At 35.9% G+C, this 27,288-nt stretch overlaps 1 protein-coding gene across 2 annotated transcripts in view; it reads right to left on the bottom strand.

Annotated features, from left to right (window-relative positions):
- NBAS (NBAS subunit of NRZ tethering complex) overlaps positions 1-27,288 on the bottom strand; it is a 157,861-nt gene that overhangs the window by 128,532 nt on the left and 2,041 nt on the right. For both annotated transcript variants that reach the window (XM_053973135.1, XM_053973136.1), the window contains exons 2-21: positions 24,685-24,739; positions 24,004-24,040; positions 22,212-22,289; positions 21,242-21,289; positions 20,061-20,104; positions 19,533-19,666; positions 18,709-18,842; positions 18,490-18,588; positions 14,683-14,821; positions 13,162-13,227; positions 9,689-9,817; positions 7,743-7,806; positions 6,294-6,487; positions 4,945-5,202; positions 4,028-4,153; positions 2,623-2,774; positions 1,730-1,864; positions 1,380-1,458; positions 575-676; positions 151-287 (exon numbers count right to left, since the gene is read on the bottom strand). In XM_053973135.1, coding sequence (XP_053829110.1) covers positions 151-287; positions 575-676; positions 1,380-1,458; positions 1,730-1,864; positions 2,623-2,774; positions 4,028-4,153; positions 4,945-5,202; positions 6,294-6,487; positions 7,743-7,806; positions 9,689-9,817; positions 13,162-13,227; positions 14,683-14,821; positions 18,490-18,588; positions 18,709-18,842; positions 19,533-19,666; positions 20,061-20,104; positions 21,242-21,289; positions 22,212-22,289; positions 24,004-24,040; positions 24,685-24,739 — 2,210 coding nt within the window. The remainder of the gene's footprint in view (positions 1-150; positions 288-574; positions 677-1,379; positions 1,459-1,729; positions 1,865-2,622; positions 2,775-4,027; positions 4,154-4,944; positions 5,203-6,293; positions 6,488-7,742; positions 7,807-9,688; positions 9,818-13,161; positions 13,228-14,682; positions 14,822-18,489; positions 18,589-18,708; positions 18,843-19,532; positions 19,667-20,060; positions 20,105-21,241; positions 21,290-22,211; positions 22,290-24,003; positions 24,041-24,684; positions 24,740-27,288) is intronic.

Below are 27,288 nucleotides of genomic sequence, written 5' to 3' on the forward strand. Positions count from 1 at the left end.
ATGACTGGTAAAGTCAAGACCCATACAGACAAAACTGCTCTCTTGATTCCAGATAATAACCAATAACAGACTGCCATACATGGAAACTAATTTATGTATTAATCTAAAAATATTCTCTCTTTGAGTTAGTATCTACTGATGCACCCTTACCAAGCTTCAGGTAACAGCAAAGCATACTCGTAGGGTGAAGTAGTCTCTGGGAAATTGGAGAGAATCGCCTGTCTGTGTGGAAGTAAAGCTGATCCATGGAAAGTGAACAAAATTTCCAGGGCTCTGACATTGCTTTCCTAAAGAACAGAACAGTAAGTTGCAGAGCTTAAGACTGATTTAGACTGAAAATGAGCAAGAAAGTTTAGGTCATGCAATGAACAGTTAATTTTTAAATTTTCTTTAGCAACAAAAAAAACAAGGTCAGGGTCACTGCATTTATTTATTTAAAATCAAACAAAGACACCACCTCTTAAATTTCCATTGAGATTCAACCAAGTTCAAAGGGAGGAGGAAAAAAAAGCACTTTTAGTGCAAAGAGCAATATCAAAACAACACTGGATTCTAGCAACATAAATATTAATACCCGAGCATAAGTTCTTGCTGAAAGTACAATATTCTGATTTCTGAACTTCTTAAAGAATTCTCCATCATAATGTTCAGCTGCATGAGGCCCTCCAAGGATTTCCTTAAAAAAAAAAAAAAAAAAAAAAAAAAAAAAGACTGCTTTTTATACAAGATTTACAAAAGCATCAAAAAGTCCATACATCTTTTTATCCTAGGAGGAGTAAGTATGAGATACACAGAGAAAAGTATGCTGGGTTTTTTGTTTCAGTATGAAAAAAACAGATGCATTTTTGGTTGATAAGCTAAGACAATTGTCTGCCTTATTTTAATTAATGTTTAGACATCATTAATTGCAGAGATGTGGTAAAAGCCATAAAGGGAGTGTGTGCATTGCCAACTGCAAAATTAAAACTTAAAAACTTAGTAAAATACAGTTTGACATTCCAAAAACTTTCACTTTTGTAAGCACATGGAAGAAAAAGATTTGTTAGAGAACCTGCACAGAACTTGTCAATTTGACTGACATGGATATCAGAGTAATCCTGCCTGAACTCTACATCTCATGTAGTTGCATAACTCAATTCCCTACAGACACAGGATGTTCAAAGCAGGCTTTTGCCCAACTGCAGCCATCCTTTTGAAACAGTGAAGCAGAAGAAACATAGTCACTTGAACAGAAAACATCTTACTTTTCTCCAGTGATAGACTGTAGCTTTTCAACAAGGCCATAAACATTAATATCACAATAAATAACAAAAAAGGGTAAGATGATGTGATGAAAAGTTGAAGGAGTACCTATGGTGTGAGAACTAAGAAGAACTCACCTCATAGGTCTCAAGGCGATCAAGGTAAGTTAACAGCTTCAGCCTGCTACGGCAGAGCTCCTTCTGTTCCAGGGTCAGCCTGTGTTCAGAACAGGAATTTTCACGTTTGCCATTAATATTTTATGTCATGTGCATATGAAGACAAAGGTTACACATTTTAATGACTTTGTGCACTGGGATATATAATGAAATTAAGTAAACCAAGAACTTTGACACAATATAATGCCAATTAAAAGTTAAACCACTTTTCTAGTAGGAATAATATATATAAGAGTAATTACGTTCTTGCAACTGTGTAGTTATTATAAACCAATAATTCTGAATAAAACATGGCCTAACATTTCACTTACTTTGAGAAGTTTACTGATAATAGCAGTTCTTGATGCTTCTTGGCCTCTCTTTCCTTTCTAGCATCCATTTCTTCATCTGGCGACAAAAGGTCTTCATAGGGAATTTCAATGTCCACTTCCCCTGGTAAGATAAACCTGGAAGACAAAAATCAACAATCTAAGCAATTAAGGGGAAAAAGAAAAAAGTGAAGTAATTTTTAAAGAGAAATATTAAAACAGCTTTTTGTCTATGTTTTGACTAAAAATCTGCACCTTCATAGAAAAATACTGAATTGTAAACAAGCAGGGATTCTTCCCAAGCCAACAAGAGACATCAACTCTTGTTTCCACTCCCTCCCTAAAACAAACCAAAACCAAACTTGATAAAACTTACTAAATTCCAATACCCAGCAGTTGGACTGGAAGCAGCTCTACAGCACACAATGGTAATAAGAAGACTGCACAAAGAAAGAACAGCCTCTTTCTATTTCTACTACCAGAAATTGAACACTGAGGAGAATTGTCTCTACTGTATCTTGCCTCTGCTTGATGAATACAATTAAGACATAACCAAACACATTTATAGGGTTAGCTACAACTTTCAGAAGCAGCAAGAGAAACAGATTCTCATAGTAAAATATTACATCATAAGTTCCCTCTGATGAAGAAATTACAGGGCATATATTTACAATGAATACTGTATTTTATATACATACAGAGATAAAATGTATAGACACTTCAAGGCCATCTACAGAATAGTCTGAGTCAAAGCACAACCTTTCTTTATGTCCTGCAAAAGCTTCTCAATATTTTCACTAGTGATTGTTAAGATAAAAAATTGACCAAATTACTATAAAATACTTTATACATCATTCTTTAAAAAGAAAACAACAAAAAAAATACTCTTCCCAAACCTGCCACCATCTTCTCCTTTTCCAATGGCCACAAGAGCCTCCAAGTCTGTGCCCTTCAAGCCATACTGAAGCAGCTTCTTAGCAGCATCTGCATTTTCTGGAACTCTTTCCAAGCACTCATGAAGAACCCATGCACGTTTCTTGATTTTGCTCTGTCCAAGAACAAGAGCACAGACACAATTCAAAAGTCGAATCCAAAGCAATGGAGCCAGAGATTATGTTAAAGTTCCCTCATATATTTCTTCCACTTAAGAAAATGTCAAGCTCCCCTGGTGACTGACACTGCAAACCAACAAAAGAGATGAGAACACAATAAACACAATTCCCTCAGAGGGGAATATATACGTGGCACAAAAGGGCACAGAAATACCAAATTACTTAGCAGAACTTCCATAACAACTAGAACAGAAGTTATTACTTGTACTTTCTAATTAATGTCACTCCTTTTTACACTAAATAAAATGTGATGGTTTGGGGGTAAAATACATGTTTTATAAACCAAGTGCATGAATTCTACAATAGCACTGGAGTAATTTTCAATACCATCCTCTTCACGTGCCAGTAAAATTCTGTGACAGAAAAGGCACCAGAATTATAAAACATATTTGCCTGATCTGCTGATCTTTGGTTGACATTACAGATCAAATACAGAATGGCTAAATATTGACATTCAGTCAGTATCTGACTTGAAAAAAAAGAAAATACACTTCTCTTGTAATACTTTAGCCTAGACTAACATACCTATCTATACTCCTACACATACACTAATATACCTATATTACTAATACTATACTAATACTGAACTATGTATTACTATGCTATAGTAATAGTATATTTCTATTACTAATACTTTACCACAACCATGGGGTTGTACAACCTAAACACCATTTTTCTGCTGAGTTAGAAGTCTTTCTTCCAAGCCAAAAAAAAAAAAAAAAAAACCATGTTGCATTCTCCTGAAAAACTCAGAGTTCACTGTAAATTTTGTTATTCAAACTTTGCAATACAGCTACTGATACCAACTTCACCTTCCCAATTTATTTCCATAACAACTGGAAGTTTAAACAGTTGATATTTCCAACCATTATTCTTCATTTGCCAGGCACTAATCTACTGCTGCATGTGGGGGAAGAGATTACACACAGGAAGTGTGTTGCTACCAACAGAAGTTAGAAGGTACTCCAAAAGACTTTCATTAACTGCCAAGGTTTCTAGATCAGGCCTTCAGTTAAACTGCTCTCTTACACATGACATGACATGGAATTTTCAGGACAATTCTTCAAACTGCCACCAATTTACACTGCATAACTTAGAACACAGTTGAGAATTCCACTTCGGTAAAGATAACACAGTCAGTTTGATAAGAAAGTAAAAAAAAAAAAAAAATCACAAAACAGAAACGCACCAAATAGTCTTGAATTGAAGCGACATTAACAGCTGACTTCCTCCACTGTCTTTGGTATACAAGATCAGAATCAAGGCCATACGTTTGAGCTAAAGACAAAGCTTCCCCATATTCTTCATTATCAATCTAAAAAGCAAACACATTAAAATGAAAGTCATCTGATTTTCCATACTGAACCATGAATTGCTAATTTTGTGTGTTGAAAGAGGTAGAGGGATAATTACTGTGGGTATGCATCATCAGGTAGGAAAGAGACTGGTTCAAGATACAGATAAGTAAGACTCAGATCTGATGGACACCTCTGGAAAATCAAAGATTTTTTGCTTCAGATAAAAGGAAGATGTTATTTAGGTAACATCATATTAGTTATACATCATATTTAGTCTGATGTCAGCATTCTCTGGGAACAGTAACAGTTACAGAGTGGGCTGGTTACCATCAGAACAACTGGAATGGCCTAGACACAGAAATCTGTCCAAGATCCCTAAAAACAGAGCAGTATCTGTTTGGTAAGAATGACTCAGAGACCTAATCTGCACATGTCTGAAAAAACATGCAAAACATTCACAGAAGACTGTAAGTTAACCCACTCCTGGGCCAACAAGTTAAATTGATTTCGTTCAATAGATTTGCCAAGTCTTTCACTACATGCAAACACATGAGTACATGTCCGAGTCTCGCCACATCAATGATACACAGTGTCTCCCAGTGGAAACATCACCTCATTTCAGTTATTATAATGCTAGTTTTAAAAAAGGATCCTGTTGATCAGGTGACACAGCACATTGTCAGTTAAGAGACTCTCAGAAATATGTGCCTAAACCCTTTTTTTCAACAGCAGGAATTAATAGAAGAATAAAAAGCTCTTTCTAAATAAAGCTGATTAAAAGAAATTTGACTTTTCCTTGCAGACTTACTTTTCTCTGATACAGTTCCTCTGGAGTTGTGGATCTTAAGCTGACAAGGCGGAAATTCTTTGTAATAGTACGTGGTCGTTTCCGTGGAGGAGCAAATCGTTCCATTTCTGTTACAAAGTACAGGCCTTGCTTTAGGTAGCTGAAGTATCTGTCCTTAGCAGAAGTTTCCTCGTCTGAGTCTGAGTCATCATCCCCCTCATCTTCATCACCAGGCCTGCTCTCCAAGCGCAGTCTTTTTGGAACAAGTTTCATCTCACACTGCACAGAAAATATGAACAAGAAACATCCATCTAGTATACCTAAACTAGTTTAGTAAGAATTTTTTGCATCTCCACTTCCAGGATTTCAAATTTCAGAATCAACATCCCTCCTCACTCTCTCCTTCAAACCCTTTGTTACTCAGTTTGCTTAACATGTTCCGGAAAAGCTGAATGCATCTGTCTCCTGGATTTGAGGTTTCATCCCTCACCTACAGAAGTGAAGGCATCTTAGTAACCTGCCTTTACCCTACACCTCCTGCACCATCCAAGACAGGGCAGAACTGTGGAGACATCTTCCCACGCTTTCTACAGCTTACTGCAGCATACAGGAGTGTTTTCAACTCTCGGCTATTCAAATCAAGGTTTTCTATTCAACGCATTCTCAGACTACATCCTTAGGCTGTAGTATGCCAGTCATGAGCTGTACATATTATTTCCAGAATAATAAAACTTTCCAAAAACACACACACAAGCTTTGGTGCGTACTGAAATTTTCTGATTCTAATGTTAAACTTTTGATTAAGATGTTTAAGACCTATTTCAATATAAGCTTTAGAAAACAGTAATTTTCTCTGTTTTAAAGAAAATTACCGGTTAACTTTATTATAGTCTACTCCCTTCTGGAATCCTACTAAAACTAAACAAAAAAATGTATATCTCTTACGTGGCTCTGCCTTCACTGTGTTTCTCGTGTCTAACTGAAAGCTGTTCCTTTATGAGCCATGTATTTCAAAGTGGAAGAGGAATGGCTGCAGTGTTCTTTAGATACACTAACATGCAAGGCAAGGTTACTGTCAACACAAATTCTTTTCTGTTGCAAGATTCCTCTCATTGAGACTCAAGGTTCTAGGAGTTTTGCTTCTACTCTCCACAAGTTATTTATTGTTTTATCAAGTTTTTCTTAGAACAGTTAAGCTGCAGCAAGTTCAGAATCCCCCTGCAATACCTATCTACAGATAAGGAAGAAGAATCACTTTTCCTATTAGTAGTAACATCTTCTATTTTAACTGCCCTACCTTAGGATGACACATAAAAAAAGCAAACTTATACTGCATTCCAAAGCGATACCTGCTTGTGGACATTCCTCACCTCCAGACTTAGAAATCCTCCATCATGAGCCGAGGTGACCTGAGGAGAACTCTCAAACCATTCACATGTCTTTCCCAGCAGGTTTCTTAATGTCTTGACTGATGACACAGTCAATGCACCAGAGCAACGAGCAAGGATGACAGAATTATCTGCCCACCAATTTACATCTATCAATGGGTAATAGGATTCTTTATCTAAAATAAGAATGCACCATATAAAGAAAGATAATGTTAAACCTTAGGTAAGAACAGAAGAGACTTCCATTATGAAGAAATACGGTCTCATCTAACAGTTATTTATTGTTATATTTGCATCCTTGGTTCACTAAGTCTGTATTTTATATCAGTTATCTTTTACTAGACAGTTTTTGTATTAAATAAAGCTACTGAGAACAAAAAAGTCACAATTACAAATATAATATATATAAATTATTTGGAAAAAATACACAGTAAACTCATTTACTTGCACAAAAAGTAACAGATTTTTGATCTATGATAAAGATCTACTTCATTACCTATCAGGCCATCCTCAACATGGCAAGAAACCTAATACTAATGAAAATCAGAAAAGGTTACACTGCTTTTGAGGACAAGTAAACGTATCAACATATTCCAAGAAGAGGCTGTTAGGAATATTAAACTAAAAAACCAAATAAACAAGAAAGTCTCTAGGACTGAGGATGGAAGCTGGGGCATTTCCGGTCACCATCTTGATTATGGTAACTGGGTGTTGGACTAAAATGGGCTCATTTTGCTCCCCACACGTCACTTCCTACTCCTCTGATGAAAATAACCTTTCCCCAAACAACACTAAGAAATAGGTCACATTATTCCTTTTTTAATAGTGCTTAACCAGCAGCCTACTTATGAAGGTGAGATGAATTAACCCAAAGACAGAACCGCCAAAGAAAATATTACAAAGAAGCAGGAATCTTTTAATAATACAGATGTGTATAAGCAGCAGCAAATGGATCATGGAATAGCTATTGATCTCTGCACTCTTGAACAGCCATGAAATAACCAAGTGCTAAATGGCTGCTCAGATTGGCCTGAGCTTTCAGAAAACAATAGAGTGTGATGAGGGAAATCCAGTCAGAGGAAATTGTTTTAGAATTGTTTCTAGAATTTTAAACCGGTATCTTTAAATTACAGTAGCTTTAAAGATTTATTAGACATTTACAGGAAGAAAAAATAAAATCCTGTGCTAACTGAAATATCAAAATTTTAATGGCTATAAAAGCATTCCTAAAAGAAAATCTGAAAAAAAAAAAAAAAAAAAACCCAAACCTATTTTGACACTTATTTAGCTCTGCCATGCTACAAATTAAAAAAAAATGCAATTTTGGCACCCTGACTGAGATTTAGTTCAGCCATTTCAGTCTTTATGTATTTGCATTACTATTTTTAACGGCACAGTGACATAAAATAATGATCTAACTTTACTGCATACCTTTGATTTTCTTTCTTTTTTCACTAGAGAGTCTCCAGTCTGGGTTAAGCTCATCATAGCCAGGCTAAAAAAAAAAAAAAAAATTATATGCAAGTAATTCTTTGTAAAACAGAATCCATTTATTTACTCTGTAGCTGACCCACTCATTTTTCAATTAAAATACTCTCTATAAATTCAAACTCTTCTCAAGCATAAACATGCAACCTCTGCAGTACCACTGTACTTTTCTACAGACAATAAAAAAAAAAAAAAACCAAAAACCATAAAACCACAAGTCACAGCCTGATCAGCTTTAAACAGTAACCATTCCCTAAAGATTTCTGAAATAAAGGTTCTCCAGCAATCAAAAGCCAAGTGTTTGCTTTTCATGTCTATACATAGAACTGCAGGCACATGAAGTAATCTCCAAACAAGTCTGTGTAGTGGTCCTGTGTGACAGTCTAGCACAGTTCTGTAACTATTTTCCCCAGCTATTTTCATAATTATAAAGCCCCTTTCAAGACTAGTGCAAGAAAAGCAGCAGCATTATTAATTGATGCACTTCAAGGTTTAGAATTATGTTGCAATGCTGTTATTTTAAACGTGATTTAGCACTGGCAGAAATCCTGCCCCCAAGTGCAACACAGTGGAAGTACAGGAAGCTGAAATAACTGAAGCACATTAGGATCAAGCAGAAGGTGTTTTTCAGACTTGATTTTTCAGTAGACAGAGGAGAGTCTACTAATTAAAAGTAAACATGAGGCCAAGTTAATTTCACACATATTATGAAAATACACATTATAATTGGACACCAGTTGCACCCATAAAAAAAATTTTGGGAACAGTCAAGCACTAAATATTCCTTTATATCACCCTCACTGAATTATGAAGGCCCAAATGCTCCTTCAGAATACATATTCATTATTGCTAAAAACAAACAAAAAATACAACTCACTTGCTCAAGGATGTAAGCATCCTTGAGCAAACTTTGTCTAAAGTGTATATTAAAAATAAATAGATATGCATATATTGACACACAACACTTATCCCAACACTAAAGCAGAATTTCTTTTGAGTTTTTTTGTTTGTTTTGGTTGCTGTTTAAAAATGCTTTTCTAAGTCAGCTTGAAATTACATTTCGATCCTATCTGTTTACCCTGTTTGGAACTGATATTGGTTTATGTCTTGCAGGTTTAGAACATAACACACAGTACTCCAAGTGAAAAGCCTTTCTTTATTTATTAGTCAAGAAATTATTGGGAGGAAAATCAGAACACTTCACATACTAGTGTGCATCATTTCAGATTTTTCACTTTTCAGAATGCATTTTGTCATTAAAATAAAGTTGTTTATTTTCTTTGAAAACTAATTAGCTTTAAATTCCTAGTGTTTAAATTGACACAAGTCACATAAAAGTTTGCCAGTGTCTGAGCAATTTCTAACGTAAGTTCCTCTACTTAGTTTTTCAGATAATTCCTGTAGAAAGCATTGGACTTAACAGCAAATTGATTAAGAAAATATTCTACAGCGTAATCTGGAAACAGGTATGGTAAATTTTGAGGGAGGAACAGATTATACTAAGACATTCAGAATTTGGTTTCAATCATTGAAACAAATTTAACCATGTTAGCCTCTACTTCTCTTTTATAACTGCTTTTCAGTCTAATGGCCTCGTAGTCTGATTCGAACAGTTTTACCTATTTGGCACCAAAACGCCTCATGAAAAATTCATAGCAACATAATTAGTTCTTTTTCTTAATTTTTCAAGTTTACAGTTTATGGGTAAAACATAGAAAGATTATAATAAATATAAGTATAGGACTCTTGAAAAACATGGAGCTGAATGGGAAGGTAGTATGTAGCCAACACACCATTACCCAAACTCCTCTCATCTCCTACAAAAACACAATTCCAGAGGAGTAAGACATATAATTCAAGTCTCTAAACATGTACATTCTTCTTCTTACCTGAGCAGTTTGGTCCCATTCTCCTTGTTGTCTGAGAGATGGAATAGACCAGATTGTCAGTTTTCCTGAGAAATGAATAGCTGCCAAAAGAGCTCCATCAGGAGAAAGATTCATCTTGAAAACTCCATCCTGCCGAACATGATATCCAAGAAAATAAACAAACAAACATAGTAAAGATATACACCATGGAACAGCCCAAAAAATTCCTCAAATATGTATTTGTTTTTCTATTTTAGGGAAACAAAAAATTGTACAATCTTGCACTCTGAAAAGTTAACATGCCTTAAATTAAAACCAAACAAAAACCCCCTTATTCTAAAAGGAAAAGTAAGAGATCAGTTGTGACGTGGAAGAATAAAAACAACCTGCATAAAGGAAGAGCACTATCTTAGCATGAACAAATCTTTAGGAATGTAAACTTCTGTATCACGTTGTTATATGGCAAATAAAACCTGGAAATGCAGCATTCCTAAGAGAATACCTTGACAGCAATGCAGAGCTGCTTGGAGGGAAAACTGCAGGTTGTTCTCTGTACAGCAAAAACATTCAACAGCCTCAGTTTTCTACTATCCTGGCTCTCTGGTCCATCCAAAGAAGACTATTACCAAACCACAGCTCACTACAGCTCTTCCTCCCAGGAAGGAAGCTTATAGGTGGGCATTACTACAAATCAAATTCTTAAATTAAAGGAAAACAAAAAAAGGGATACAGAAAATACAGACATTAAGGGAACTTGGAGACATAAGAGATCTGTTGTTCTTTCAGGATACTGAATCAGAATCCAAGAACCTCTTGAGCGACAACAGACCAAGTAGTAACATAGCGATCATCAGATTAAGTCCATACAGATAAAATAATTCAACATTTGTACATTAACTTCATTAAGGCTAAAAAAATTCTCCTGGATTAAGATTTCCTTCAGCTCTGGATACCTTAAGAGACAAAATATACTTCTAACAAAATACCTTCTTAAGGATTCATGAAATCCTACACATTTACAACTGGATCTGTACTCCATTTCCACAAGACACTCTAAATACACACTTAAATTTTAAAGTCAAGTTTAGTGACACTGGCAATGAATGACAATTTCTGAAAATACGTCTTACATTTATTCACCCCTCTCCCAACAAAATTCTGCATTTTCAGACAGACCATTCATTTCTTAAAGTGTCTCAATTTCCCTGAAAGACAGCAGGATATAGATTCCCAAAAAGTATATTGTTAATGAAATGCCATTCTGTTAGTTCAATTTAAAAAACCTTTTAATAAAGATTCACAGTTTAAAATTTCCAAGTTTGCAGTTAACCAATTTTTAGGCCAGCACTTCGCCTCTTAAAAAATACCCCAACATAAATGAAGCACAGAAAGGTTAGTTGACATCCATCAATTAAGAAGTTTTAATGGCACTTCTACAGAATGTTACTGGTAGGTATTATTTGAAGATAAAAATATTCTCTGCAAGACAGGGTGATTGTTTGGACTTGGGAGTTTTTTTATTATTTTTTTAAATTTTATTTCTTAGCCTTTTTAAGTTCTAGGTATGCCATAGAAGCAATGATAATCAAGGAATCTATTTGCTCTTGTACAGTGGTTTGCAGCTGGTGAGAGTAGTCCTTAAATCCATGCCTAAAATGTGTCTTTAATTGAAAAGAGCATTAAGGGTTTCTTTAAAAAAAAAAATAAGAATTATTTATATTAGAAAAAAATAATATTCTCTGACTATATTCTTAGGCAGCTGCAGTACTGCACTTTCAACTGTAATCTGCCCAGGAACTGTGCATGCCTTCTAATGGCATTTCTCTCTTTACAAGTCAATTTGCATGCACAACGGACAAAGAACAAAAGACTGTTAAAGACCTAGAAACATAGAGGTAAAATACACAACCTGTTCAGATAACTGATCAGTGGTATACATCACAGATCTTCAAAGGAGGTAAATGTTTACTCAGCAGTCAGTAATAATTCTCTGGCTGTGAGATTTAAACATTGGGTGTACAATAGCACACTCAAATTTATCACCTAAGCCCTGTTATCTATAGAAATTAATCAGTCCTTTGCCAAAGCAGGCAATGCTGCCCCTGTAAACAGCTCATCAGCTTAAGGGAACAGCAAAAGATGTTGAGAAACTCAGCAGGCTGGCACTTCACATTTTTAAGTGTCATTTAACAACACTAAGAATCAAATCCCAGTGTAGCCAGTTCTAATATACAAGTCCTCTAGCTGCTGTGTCTATCACATTTTAAGCATGATGTTAATTTCACACTAGGAATAAAAACTATACCTTATATATTTAAGCCATAATCTCTGAAATTGGATCAAAACATTCAAGGATAAGTAAGTTTCCATATTTCTTCATTAATTTAGTACTGGCAAGTGCCAGCCACCTAAAACTTCCCAAAAATCTATTAAGGTAATTTCCAACTCAGATCAGCCATTTTTCCTCTCAGGAGGACACAGAGTGAAGGTGGTAGACAGATTCTTTACTGTTGTTTCCTTGTAAAGCAAAAGAAGGGAAAACAAATTTTTTTACAAGAAGGGAAAGGGGGATAGAAAAAGGAATCAAACCAAGGCTACACATGATGAGCAGACAAAAGATAAGAAAAGGAAGTGCATTACTGCATAGGAAGTTCCTAAGGCATGTAGAAGAAAGCCACAAGCACCATGTACAACACCTCAGAAATACAGAAAGCACACACCTACTCCTCAGCACAACATTCAAGGTTTAACACTCATTCACAGCAGAGGAAAACACAAGGTCCATACCCAGAGTTTGTTAAGAACAAGTTGGTTCTGATCAGCAGTTTTATTAGGTTCGTATGTATGCTGGGAAAAGATGTCTGACCGATAATAAACTTCTGAAGCTACTGAGCAAAATGTTTCCATAGTATCTCAGACTATAAAAATAACGTCCTTGTGTCTGCCCTACTTAAGTCATAAATTATTTGTTTGTATCCACTTTTTTTCTTCCCCACACGGTGTGAAAATTGTGGGCTGAGGTTTTTTTGTTATTTTCCAGTGGGATAGGTATAGTGCAGAAGGCTGAGTTTTGTTCTTATTCTGTATCTCTTGGGCATATACTTGAGAAACATCATCACAGTCCACTTTCTTCTTGTAGAATACATAACACATCTAACATGGCCTGATTATCACATTCATTCAAATAATTAAGTGGCTCCTTATACCTTCTTTTTTGAATAAGGGTTTACATTTAATATTGAACTTTACATCTCTAGACGTGTTCCTGAACCCAATGATTCAAGCTTCAGCAAATGAACTAATGGGATTTTTAAGAAAGCCAAATAAGTGGCAAGATACTCAATTTAATGCAAAAGCTTTTTCCTTCATTTAATAGAATGTTAATTCCTAAGTTGCATAAATTAAAACCTACTTTCAGTCAGTCTCTCAGGTAGTCATTAATGGACAATTATGTTAGTAAAATACATTTCTAAGGTAAACCTAGATCTTAATACCTGTTCTGTTCCTCGCCTGCTGTAAAATCTTAAATTCATAATCCTTAATAATCCTCTTCTCTGTGCCTGTAAGAACAGAAACAAATTATACAATGAAAAACAATCTCATACACTCTTTCATGCACCAAAAATTAAGTTATATTTAAAATACTAAAACAACTCCACAAGATTCTTTAGAGGTTCTGCAGAAAGACCCTGACAAATTAGAGAAATGGGCAATCACCCACCATATGAAGTTTAACAAGGCCAAGTGCCGGACTCTGTATCTGGGGCAACACTGGCTGTGTGCACAGACTGGGGAATGAGAGGCTGGAGAGCAGCACTGCAGAAAGGGACCTGGGGGTCCTGGCCGACAGCGAATCGAATGAGTCAGCAGGGCTACAATATACAACAGAGGTTAAGCCATCAGAGTGCCCAAAGAAGGCCATGAGGAAGGTGAAGGGCCCTGAGGGGAAGCCGTGTGAGTGACTGAGGTCACTTGGCCTGTTCAGCCTGGAGAAGAGGAGACTGAGGAGACACCTCACTGCAGTTACAGCTTCCTTATGAGGGGAAGAGGAAGGACAGACACTGATCTCTGGTGTGTGGTGACAGTGACAGGACCAGAGGGAATAGCCTGAAGTATCAGGGGAGGTTTAGGTTGGATATCAGGAAAAATTTCTTCACCCAGAGGGTGGTTGGGTACTGGAACAGGCTCCCCAGGGAAGTGGTCACAGCACCAGCCTGACAGAGCTCAAGAAGGGTTTGGACAATGCTGTTGGGCACATGGTGTGACTCAGAGTGTCCTGTGCAAAGCTAGAAGCTGGACTCGATGATCTTTGTGGGTCTCTTCCAATTCAGCATATTCTATGATGTTACTATTTTTAAACTTCCTTAAGACTGCCTACTTTAAAATAATGCAAGCATAATAAAATCTAGCTTGTATAATTCTGTTGATTTCAGTAGCTATATAACATGTCACACAAAAGCACTCCTCATTTGCAATTAAATTAACAACTTGCTTGTAATGCTAAGCAGTATCTATATAAGAGTAAACACTGGAATTTATTCTGGAATACTCAAATTTATTTCAGTATAACCAAGCTATTACCAACATTTACTTCTACTAGAACCAAAAGAAATCAAGAGCCAGAATTGAACTGAAGTATTTATTTCAGGTGTCCTGCCTTTTGTTCTGAAGTAATAGAAGAACAAACTGTAACTTTTTTCCAACAAAGGCAAGTAACATATCCCAATGTACAACTAAGAGAAAAAAATATTGTAGCTTGGAAATTTACAGACTTCTTTCTTCTTGTTTTTGGTTTTAAAACCACAAGTGATAATTAAGGACTTAAAGTTCAAATCATACTACAGAAAAAGCAAAAACAGACAGATGCTGTAGGGGAAAAGATAATTGTTTAGACATATGTATCATAGCTTAGAAAATAGCAAAAAAAAATCACATTAAATTCATCTTTCATAAAGAGATACTTAATGAGCTTCCAGTGACAATATTCATCCAGTAAAATGAGGAGACAAACTTACTGTTCTAACATCATCTTCATAACTAGTGACCTGTTTGTAATGGGGAGAGCCTGACAGGATTCTCCAAGCAGATATTCCACAACCAGCAGCTTTAGATACTCCATCTTCATCTGTTTCACAGCCTCCTACAAGGAGAAGTCTGTAAAATATATGAAGATGCATTATGATTTCATATACTCCCACATATTTTTTAATTTTAAGTCTATAGCAGTTTGCTTAGAGTAACAAAAGGCTAAATATACGAAGACACTTAACAGCCCCAATAAACTTTGTCTGTGAATAAATACCCTGAAATCTAAACAAACTTCAACATCATTCAAGTAACATTTGTTATCTGTAGCATGTATACCTATTTATTCTCATCTCTAGCTTTCCAGGTAAGTCATAATGCCCAACATCTAGAATAAAATAAGTCTGGCCACAAGTCTGAGTCTCCCTCTTACCCTCAAAAATGATAAAAAATTACTGCTTAAGCATATAACAAGTTCCGATCATTCAGTTTAAGCATCAGATTCCCATTTATTCAGATGTGGTACAAAAGCTACTTCTCTTTCACTGAAGAACTGAACACATTAAGCTTTGTCAATTCTGTTTTCTAAAGCCACTGTACCAATTATATATTGCATGTATACAGTGCATGTAATATTTTTGTTGCACACCTTAGGTGGCATTTTAAAAACTTTTATGTAAATCTTATAATTATTGCTGATCACCACTAAACTCTATCACAGTATTTGCTCTTGAAGCCCTTTCACCTTATTAACAAGCACTTCTGTATTTAACTGATGACTACTTTGATGAAACTTTGAGAATAGGTGTCTAACTTTGCTTGGAAGCATCATTGTAATGAATCACTCATCAAAAGGTAAAGAAAGTATCTACAAAAAAAGGCACAACTGCAGGAAGGCCTTAAACATCTACATACTTCTAGGACCATCTGAGGACTCCCGACACCATCAGAGGATTCCTGGGAAGCCTTTGAGGAAGTTCACAATGCCTGTCATTGACAGGAAGAGCTAGCCAGCATGCTTTAGAAGCTTTTAGCAAAGTTTGCCAGCTGTTCCTAATCAAAGGATGCTTTGAGCTTTTGTTCCAGATGGACGCCTGATTAGCAGGGGTCAGGAACCCTTTCAACAAAACTTGGAAGAAGCCCTATGTAAATGCCAGGCCTAGAGTGCAGCATTCTGAAGAAAAAGATGGCCAGAACCTGTCTTTGTGTATGTTCTAAAAAATCACAGTGATGTGCTGCCAGGCTCAGTCTCCAGCACCCTCTGGAGCAGCTCCCTAGCACCTCAGAGGCCTTGACACAGACCATGCTCCTACAGGAGGACACAGATGTGCAGGTTTTGGACTTGTAGTGACATGGCTCCAAGTAACCTCCTCTAGCTGACCCTGAGGTGAAGGGGAATGGATTAGATGATCTCCAAGGGTTCCTCCAGTCTCAAAAACTGGCTGCTCTGGCAGTACCTCAACTATACTCCACTCCCCAGGCTTATACAAAGTTGGGCTGAAGATAACCAGTGTACCACCAGTCTCAAGAACAAGCTCAGTTGAGGTATCCAAGAAAAACTTGCTATGCCCTTCTTTACTTAGCAATTTTGGTACAAATATTTTAAATAAATCTGAAATCCTCTACCTCCTTCATCACAAGCCCTTCATTGCAAACTTTATACTTTAATATCAAACATTTTCTGCAGCAATTGCAGATAACCCAGAAATGTCACATTCAGTTCCAGATTAAGATAACCAAAACAAGCAGCTGTTGAACCTTGGATTTGAGTTTGCAAAGAGCACTTTGTAAACTGAAGCACTGAAGCAGACTGAAGCAGACATTTAAGTTTTGTCAACTAAAATACACCATAAATTCCATCCTAGATGAAAGCAGGATCACACAAGAACACCGACATTAGGTATCTAAATTAAGGTATATAATACTTTTCAAAAACAGTAAAAGTCATTATTGGATTTTTTTTCCCCAAGTTATACCTTCAAGTTTTCCTACAGATTCAGAAACATTCCCTACTGACATATTCTCTTTGCAATTATCATACATCTAGTTGAAAAAATTAAGTAAATTAAGTTCTTAACTGCTACTTTATTGCATTATAATAGGTCATGAGCAAATACGCAGTAATACAGTAAGGCAGTAAGTCAAGCCTTACAAGCAATGAAGAGAGATCAGTATAATTTCACCACCTGAGATTAAATGAAATGCAAGAAAGCACAAAATGAACAAGTTGAACTTGTCTTAGGTGATCAAATACATTATTGAAAATTAAAACTTCGAGGTGTATCAACAATTTTCTTTAATGCACAACTTTGAAGTACTTGTGTTCAAGCCTTTCTAGGGTTTTTGGGATAATAAGAAAATTTCAGCAAGAGACTCTACCTGCAAATTTAGAATTCTCCAATGTCAAGTTTACAAGCTTTCTACCACAGACTAAATTCAAAACAGAAAAGACTTGCATCCATCAGGAGCAAAACACTGGTTCTTTTGTTTTCCATCCAATTGTGCACTCTTTTAAGTGTCAAGCCACTTAACAGGCTGCACATAGCAGGAAATTCTACAACCATTAACCCTCCTCTGATGAAAGGAAACAATGGGCTGGTTCTGCTGTCTGGTCCTGTAGTGCTACCAAAGCTCCATAACTCACAACTATTACCTCAAAACTGTAAGTTTAGTATACTGAGTATTAATTATGTGAAATCACTAAATATTAATTGGATGAAAAGAAAAAGCCATATACAAAATTAATCTCTCAAAATAATTACCTAGAAGAACATTACATCTCATTAATAATAATTTGTTTTCCTAAAATAGCTATGACAAGCTCACTTAATACTGAAGAATGAGAAGTTTTTTCCACAGTGGGTTTCTTCTGGCATTTTATAGCCAAGCCTAATTTCCATTTAAAACAATACAATGATATAACATTGCACTAAATGATTCAATCCTAGCAGATTTAATACAAGAAAAATATATAAAACAAAGTTTAGTTCCCACAATTGAAGAGAAATAGAAAGAGTTGCTGAATTTATCTTGGTACATAACAAATTGATATTAAAAAAGTAGACCCATTTTTAGCATAGGGTAAATGTAATAGGCTAACCAGGACCTATTTCAGTTACATTGGGTTCAAGACCAAGCAGGCAGTCAGTCAACATTTCAAGTCCAGTTTCTGTAGTCAAAGATTACTAACAGAGAAAACACATCACAAGACAACTCCAAATACCAGAGCCTGGCAGTTCCACTGAGAACACTAGGGAAAATGGGCTTGTCAATAAGTCCAGCAATAAATTCCAGATAGGAAAACAAACAAAAAAACAACAACAAAAACCTCACCAAAAAAAAACAAAAAAAAACCAAAAAAACAAAAAAAAAAAAAAACAAACAAACAAAAAAAAAAATCTAAACCAAAAAAAAACCACAAAAAAACCCAAAACAAAACAAAACAAAAAAAAAAAAAACAACTAAATTTATACTTCAACCTTTACCTATCTTTCGCCACATTCAGAAACCTCTTTAGAAGCTATTCCTGACATTCTAAAAAGTGCATGTTGCTTACACAAGGTACTCAAACAGAAAAAGACGTAACTTTACTAATGGAATAATGAAAGTCAAGTGAGATGAACTAAGGTTCCTCTTTCATAGCAGAAAGAGACATGACTTGTTATTATTGATACCCTAATTAGCAATTTTAGAATAGATTTTTCTCCCCCTCCCTATCCAACACACTTCAATGCTTATTTTGCCACTTTTTGTTCATCATTTACATACCAATGTCAGGTAGCAAACAGAACGCTTACCTGTGACCAGGATGATAAATGACAGTTGTTATCCCATGATCGTAGTGGCTGCTAAAGCTGAAACTATGACTTTCTTGAAAGCTTTGATTTGTTCCAACACTAAGTATGCCAGGAAAAAAATATACATGCGTTAGTTCAGATTTATCTTCTTTAAAGAATAGAAAGAATTCCTTTGAAGTTTACTGTGCCATCCCAAAGCAAGTCAAAATTTATGCATACCTTACAAGGTAACTTCTCAGTTCTCCACGGTAGTTAACAACAAGGAGTTCAGCTGACCACTGGGCACTTGCTTTGTATTCTAGAAAGATCAATCCAGCAATAGCGTAACTCAGATCGCCTGGAAAACTTGCTGTCTTTACCCAGAAATGAGGCAGACATTGGGAGAGAAAGGGGATTTTAAAAAAAGTGTCTTTGTTATTGAAACAATTAGAAAGTAAAATTAACTATATTGTATTAAAAAATTAAAGTTTCAATTACAAACTAAATACATTTTCTTTTATCTTGATTTTAAAGAAATCATACTATTATAAAGTTTGCAAAAACATTATACTGAGGAAATACACTTGAGCCCCCTTCACAAACCAGTTCAATACAACCACTGAACATACAAAATAGAAAATATATTGTGTGGGGCCTGTCAACAGCAATTATCCAATATTAATACCAAGCAAAGTACTCTGGCAGAAACATTTCTTGATTTACAATTTGACTCTGCATATGAAGTGCAGATTTGTCATCTATTACTACAAACTGCGGTGATTCCATACTTTCACTGTCTGATGCACCTACAGATCTATCACAATTCAGGACACATGTGAAACATACCCTTTTATGCTGTTTTAAGGGCTATACATGACTCTTGTTGATAATATCACGGATGTATTATAATGGAACTTTTTATGGTCCATTTCTGCATGGTATTCATAGTGTAAGCATTTATAGCAAACTAAGCCATGATTTAAAAAAGGTCAAAGAGTGGAAATTATCCATGATCCTTAAAAAAAGTTCTACTATATTCGTTTTTAACCCAAGAGAGCACATACCGGTGAAATGACCAAAAGCTCACTGCCCATCAGGTCAAACACTCTGACTGTTCCACTGCTTTCAGCATAAGCAAGTAATGTACAATCATGACTCCATGCCACTCTCCTCCACTGAGGGTTAGGATCCTTTGGCACTATGAAAAATGAATAAAATTATTAATAAATGCAAAACATAAATATAATCCCTCCAGCAGAACAAAAAGTCAATTGCATGAAAAAAATGCAGGGGGCCCATCAGCATTACAGGCTTATCTCAGAGGAGGGTAAAAAAAGAAAAACCACATATGTCTTCCAGAGCCATTAATTCTAACTATCATTTCATTTCAGATTCAGGTTTCATATATTCATCATAGAAAGAAGTTGCAGAGAGACGGTAATGGAGCTAGTCAAGAAGCAAAACCATTAAGAGATTCTTTCCAATGATTTTAAGAAGTTCTATAACTACCATTAAAGTAAACCAACACCACCATTTATCAAACATATGAATAACAATGATGACGCTAAGTAATAATGAAGAGTTTGCCGTACCTTGACATTTTCCAACTATGGATACAAAGTCATCTTTTGCAGACCTGCAGAAAAAACTCATATGAAAACACAAAAAAACCCAGTAATCCATTTTCTGTAACAGAACACTAGAAAAATATTCCAAATGCACAATTCAAAGGCCTGCATGGCTCTAACTACTTGTTCAAAAAAGCAGATAGTAACTTTCACCCTTAGGCAGCTACAGTAACTAACAATAGTATTTTAGAGCCCCTGCAACTGCATAAAGATGAACATCCCTCATTTATTTGTAATGCTGTACAAAATAGGACAGAATCATTTCAGTGCTTCCTATAACTTCAGAAAAAAAACCTAGTCAGTATTCTCTAGGTCACAATTTTAGAAACAAGGCAAGAATATAGTTACATTAATACAGTTGAAACACAAGATTTATTTTATAGTCTTTAAGCTGACGTTTATGGTGCTCACACCACTTTTGATTGAACAATTTTCATACACTTGCTTCTTTTACATATAAATGGAAGGTCTGACCTTCTAGCAAATGGATTTTTGTGAAGCAAGTAAACACACTCAATCAAGATCTGTTCTACAGCTAAATGTGCTCTTGAACTGGCAAAGGAGAGCTTGCTGTTAAGAGAGCACAAGAAAAGGGAAAGCATCAGTCTTTACAGCAATCCACACCACTTGTAAAACAAGGTGAAGTATTACACATGCCAGCTACTCCACAGAGAAGAACACTACATACTAGCTCCTTGGCCATTTATTAGGGGAGAATTTCAAAAGGGGGCAGAAAGGCAAAGGTTAGAAAGACCATGATTTGTGTTGAGTGTTTTTGAGGATCTTGATTGTTTTTCTTTCACATCTTGAAAACAGAGAGAGAAATACAGATATATACTTATATCAACATATCTATTATAATTGGGGGGGGGGGGTCAAGGATGGTTTATGTTGGGGTTTTTTTTGGTTTGGTTTTTTTTTTTTTTTTTTTTAATGGGGGATGGCTGTGAACTAAAAAGAAACAGAAGGCTCCTGCTTTTATGATCATTCCATGGATAAATTTCACAATATATAGCATTGCAAAACAAAAAAAGGAATTGTAAAAGTATTGCTAGAAAATTTTCTCAGAAAATTTGGAACATTTGGAAGAGTAGAAACATTTTCTCAGAACTCCATAGCTGAAGTAACAGATAATGCTAAGTTACCTGATTTCTACACATTGGTCTTGAACAACTGCCAACAATTTACCATTGCTGAAAGAAAAAACAAATGTGAAAGTTCACTTTAAATCCACTCCTTACAGAATGTGCATCAGTGTCCTAGGTGCTTTTCTCTATAAATTGCCTCATTTAAAACTCTAAAGAAATTAAAACGGAAAATACCAATTTTTATTAAAAATAAAATATCCATGCTGATATTCCTTCCATTTCAGAGAAATCTGTCTGCCACTTCTTTCCAGCAGCACTAAGAAAACAGCACAATGTGTAAAATCCCACGGCATGGGAGGTCAGAGTCAGATGTTGCTTACAGATTAATTTTACAACAGCAACGTACACAACTATGTACTGCTTTATCTGGCTTAAACAACTATCATAATTCAGTAAGTGATGTCTCTTTGCGTACAGCATAAACTAAAACCTTCCCTACTACCTTCACGTAATCATGTCACTGAACTATTTTTCTGTGCTTACTGTTAAAAGCCAGTGATCTCACTGATGTTGCTAAAATTCCTGCAGAACAGTTGGTTCTAGCCTTGGAACTCTCACTTCTCTATGTATGCAATAGTAGACAAGTCTTGAAGGTATGCATTCACTTTCCACAAATATAAATTGCTCATTTTAGAATTATATATCCTGCGAAGTTTTAAGTCTTTAGTCAACCAAATTCAGGACTTGAATTTGAAAATGACTGCACTACAAGCCACTTTGCCCCAAAAGCTAGACAGACATTCATCAGGCCTCAGTGAGAGGTGCACTAACTGAAGGGAAGCAGGTAAAAAGCCCCTAGGTAGCACACTGAGGCCACCTGTGAGAGCCTCCAGTATTTCTCTTGACCAGAAAGAAATCTTTAGCACAATTAACAACTCAGCATGGCTGAGTGGGGATGGTGGGGGAGCAGAGGGAGCATTAATACATTCACTCCTGTCAGAAATAGCAAAGCATGGGAGCTTGTTACCTTGCAAGTACGAGGTGCCAGTTGATCTGCTTACTAACCAGACGAACCAGTCCAGTGGGCAGAGAAAACTTTGCAGGGCTGAAATACCAAAATCATCATGCTCAATCAGAACAAACAGCAAACCAATGCAGATACACACACCAGACAACTCAGCTTCAAGGCAACCATCAATTACCTGAGAGGATTTGCAACTGAACATGAATCAACACTGCACCCTGCCAACGACAAAGGCTAACAACAGCCTTGTTTTTACTAATAGAACAAAACTGCCTATTAACAGAACTGATCACGTATTTATCACTCTTTACACTCTGGTCACCAACCAGTTTTGGTACACCCATTAAAAGAACACCAGTAAACAGGAGGGGCACCAAGATGATCAGGGGACTGGAGTACTTGCCCTACAATAAATCAGATGCTGTGGGAATTGTACTTGTTTACCCTGAAGAAGGGGAGGCTTCAAGATGACAAAACAGCAGCATTCTGACTGATACCTAGGAGACTACCAGGAAGATGGGAGGAACAGAGGTGCATGGCTGGAACACAAGAAACTATGATCAACCCTTTGGAGGACTTGGAAGTGCTGGTGTAACAGTTGAACTCCATGACTGTAAAGGTCCTTTCCAACCTAAATGTTTCTGTAATTCCAAAACCAAGGAGCTTCCAAGCTGACATTAAGAAGAGATTTTTTTCACCATGAAGACAGTGAGGCACTTGAACAAGCTGACCAGAGACTCTCTGGGTTCTTCATCCTTCAACCTTTCTAACCCCTAGCTAGACAGAGCACCAAAGAACCCAGCTGGAATTCAGTGTTCTCCTGCTTTTAGTGGGACTTTAAACTAGAGGCCTCCCAAGCTCCCTCCAAAACTCTTTTATCAAATACATGAAAATAGCAACTAGAATAAACTATAAAAGCTTAAAACTAGCTTTTAAATATGACTACTGGAGGGAGGGAAGAGAAGTAAGATAATTCTGTCTACAACTGAATTCTTGCAACTAGATTCACATGACAGTATGTTGCCCATAAACATCACCCCCTCACAGGAAAAGGGGGGAGGGGAGTAGGGGAACAAAAATAAAGTAGAACACCAGCAATAGGGAAAACAGCATTCCCTGCCAAATTCAAGTACACTACTGTTTCACATGAAGTCACGTTAATGTCCCTTTCCATGTAACTAAAAACCAACAGATTATCCTTTAAAACGGGAAACTGTTACCTTCAAACCTGCTAAGCTGTATAACCACAGAGCTGAAATTTTCCAAAAACATTGTACTTACCCCAATAAATTTATGGGACCATTTAATGACTTTTTGAATCAAAACTAAAATTTATAAATGGCATGAGTGCTGCTCAAATAGTTACCAAGCTTTTTGTATGAGTTTGAATTGTCAAAGAAAAAAGTTCAAAATTATTACTCCAAGGGAAGCAAACCCTGTTAGGCCATCATATCTGTCACTGAGGCTTAAGAAAAAACCTCACAACAGCTTCCCTTGCAGTATCTCAGCTGGGAGTGGAAAGGACAAACACATGTTTGGAGAAACCTGTTCCAACTGCAATGTTACTCCAGTTTCTGATAAAAGCACAAAGTCAAACTAGTACATACCAATCTTCTTCTATTTAGACTTCAGCTGCAACTCAATTTATGAAAAGTGGCTATTCTAAGCATTGCTTGGACAATATTCGAAAAAAGTGTTCAGTTTTACTCCCATGAGGAATTATTTTCTATCAAATGAAAAACCTATAAAAATATTACCAAAAAGGAAAATTAAGCAGCACTCTTGTAAAACCTACCTGTACCAGATGTACCGAAGCAAAAACAATGCAGGACCTAAAATGGAAAAAGGTAAAAAATTACATCTCTAGTAGTCTTAAAACACCCTCTAGGATACTGCACAGGGAATCTCAAATTCTCATTAAAGAGAAAGGTATTGAGAGAAAAATCCTTTCTATTTGGCCAACAAATTCTTATGTTAGAAAAAATGCAAATGGCAAATAAAAAACAAACTAAACAAACAAACAAACCACTGCACATTTTTTTTAAATTCTAAGAGAAACTCCTACTGGATGAAAATACAGTTCGGTCACTGCCATTTAACACTTGGTTTATGCAATGTAGTATCATCAGAATTTAAAACTTCCTCATAGAACTAACAAGCAGACAGCCCAGTACAAGAGATCAGGAAAAAAAATAAGGCTCCAATAGTTTGCAAAACACAGAGCTTGTTAACTTCTAAGATGTATGGTTTATTAGTTTGTCCCAACAAACTAATGGAGACAAGAATGCTTGCAAAATTGACATAAAAATAACACAGCCATGTTCACAATCAGAAAACATCTTCCTGAAAATACATCCTGTACTCTATTTCCATTACTGCTTCCATCATTAGGCACTCTAAAGGGCTGAAATTGTAAAATTTACAAGTAATCCACAGAGTCTTAGAAGTCATGAATGTAAGAACAAGTAATATTTACCTGCAATTGCTCTAGTGATGATAAATGATGCACCATGTGTTCTGTTGCCTCTTGGCTGCAATTACAATAATAATCATCAGACAGCATGTCACACATTTTAACTTAAATACAACACGTACATATATTTACTGATTAAGTTTACGTTGGCTCCTAGCCTACAAGTTCTTTATGTATTTTCTATTATTCACTACTTCATATAATGTCTACTTTAACTGCATAAGCTACAACAGGCTGTAACACCAAATAATTTAAATGCCAGGATGCAATAAACAAAATGTGCTACAGATTGTCTATTGATTCAGCTTTGCCTCAATCTTTGGGTAGTAACAAAAGACATTGACTTCTGATTATGTTCTCCTGTAAGCCATTATAGATCATTCTTTTTTATGCCAAATAAATGCCACAATGATCTGTAATGCCTAACAAAGTACTCGGTGCGCAACATATTATGCCAATATCTAAGTGCTAAGCTACCTAAAGATTGCTCATGAAGGTTTCAGAAACATCAAGAAAAGCAAAAGATTTCTGAAAAAAAAAAAAAAAAAAAAAACACCTCTTTTTACATCAATTTGTACTATGTAATACAGCCACTCAGAAAACCAGCTCTACTCCACATCATCTCACACAGCCGTTCCACCTACCCTGCTCCACTTTAGGCAGAGGGAGCAACTGCAGTCACTATATAAATGAAAGCACTCTCCAAACATATAAAAAAAGAATACAGAACAACACAGGATATATATCCTTATCTATAAGAGGAGTTAAAATTATTTGTCAGTAAGAAGCAGAAAAAAGATACAAAACTGAGGAGAGAACAAGGATAACCAGTAAGGAAGGATCCACGAAAAATCCTCAAAATAAGCAATCATGTTTATACCTTTCTAATGAGAATATTAGAGCACCACAAACTCAGCATTAGAGTAGGCAATGACTGAACTTTCTTCTTCCATTCAATATAAAATATATAGAACAAATTTCTCGTTAACTGAAATATTCAGATCTCACCAAGTTACAAAGGAATAAACACTGAAAGACATACAAATTTATCAACATTTTGCAATATGTCTATGCTTAAAAAATAGTATTTGGGCTCCCAAATTTAAATCATTAAAGTAAAGATTAGTTTTCCAGGCAAAGTTTGCAATCCATAAATAGTCTTTCAAATAACCAGGCTGTCATCTCACAGCATGTAAGCAAACACAGCTGTACTAATAGATAACATTCCACATCCAGGCTGATCAGCCAGGAAATAACAACGCATTACAGTAAAATAAGTGAGAGCATAAATTATTTCGTACAGCTACCCTAGTACCTCAGGGAGAGCTGCAATTTCCTAGGGACCTTAAAAGCAGAGCTTGTTAAAACTTTTTGGATTATGAGGAAGTTCCCAGTAAAAAAACATTTCCTAGAACTGCTTACATCTCTTCAGAATTTTTTTAATATTTTAAGTGCCTGTTCCTGAGCCTAAACTACCAGCTGCTATTCCACACATCTTCAATACATGGCAAAACTGATTTACTGTTATATCCTGAAGACCTGAGTTTTACTTTTTATAATATATTCTTATCATTTCAGGAATAGCAATGGTTACCAGATGTGCTGTATTTCTTTTTCATTCATTCCTTCTTGGGAAAACAACTTCAACTTTTCCTTCCCTAGATTTTTCTTCCAGAAATAAAATCTAAGTAACTTTCTTGCTGACAAGTCACCCACTTAGTTTTGGATTTTTTGCACACCTTGCAAGCTTACTGGGGGGACAGCAGCTGGTGGGTGTTGGGGAAACCTCAAAACATTAACCTGTAACGAAAAAAAAGAAAAACCACAAGACCCAGTGATATATTTTGGAAAATAATTTGAAGAAGAGATTTCCATCTGCCTATATCTCCATAAATCACTTCACAAGTCCTCTCTCGCAACCTTGTCCACAGTCACTGCCTCATGCACTATTTTCACACACGGATCTACTACCCAGTAATTCCTTTTATTCTCATTATATATTTCAGTGTTCGCAAACAGTGCGTTATATACAATGGCATCACTATCCTGAACACAGACTGCATGATTTCCACACCACTCTCTTCTTTGGTGTAGTCAATTCCTTGTGTATTTCCTTCACAAATAACTGCTATAACCCCCCCTTCCCCTCCTTCCACCAAAAAATTCTTACTGGAAAGCTCAGTACAGGTGAATGACAATACCAACAAGAAATAAAATTAAAGCAAATTTGGCCATTCAACCTAAGAGATCCATGCCAGTTTCACCAATGTCATGAATTTAACATGATTTTACATCTTCATCACAAGACTCATCTTCCAATAATTAGAGCTGTAAGATCTAGTACTCTGCAATTAAAAATTTATCATCCCAAATGAGATAACAGAAAAAGTAAAGTCAATAAAGACCCCTAAAAGTTCAATGTCTGGCTTTGTAGCCTAAATTACTGCATAGGAAGACAACTAATTTCATTTCCCAGTGCAGCATTCAACTTCCTTTCCCTTTTTACCATTCTTTACCTCACTTATTCCAAAAGATTCAGTTCTACAAGAAAGTAGGGTGTGATTTTTTTCCAAAGAGTGTGGAAAAAGCAGGATTAAAAGAGACAGA

The sequence above is a fragment of the Vidua macroura genome, chromosome 3 (genome assembly GCF_024509145.1).
Source record: "Vidua macroura isolate BioBank_ID:100142 chromosome 3, ASM2450914v1, whole genome shotgun sequence".
NCBI lineage: Eukaryota > Metazoa > Chordata > Aves > Passeriformes > Viduidae > Vidua > Vidua macroura.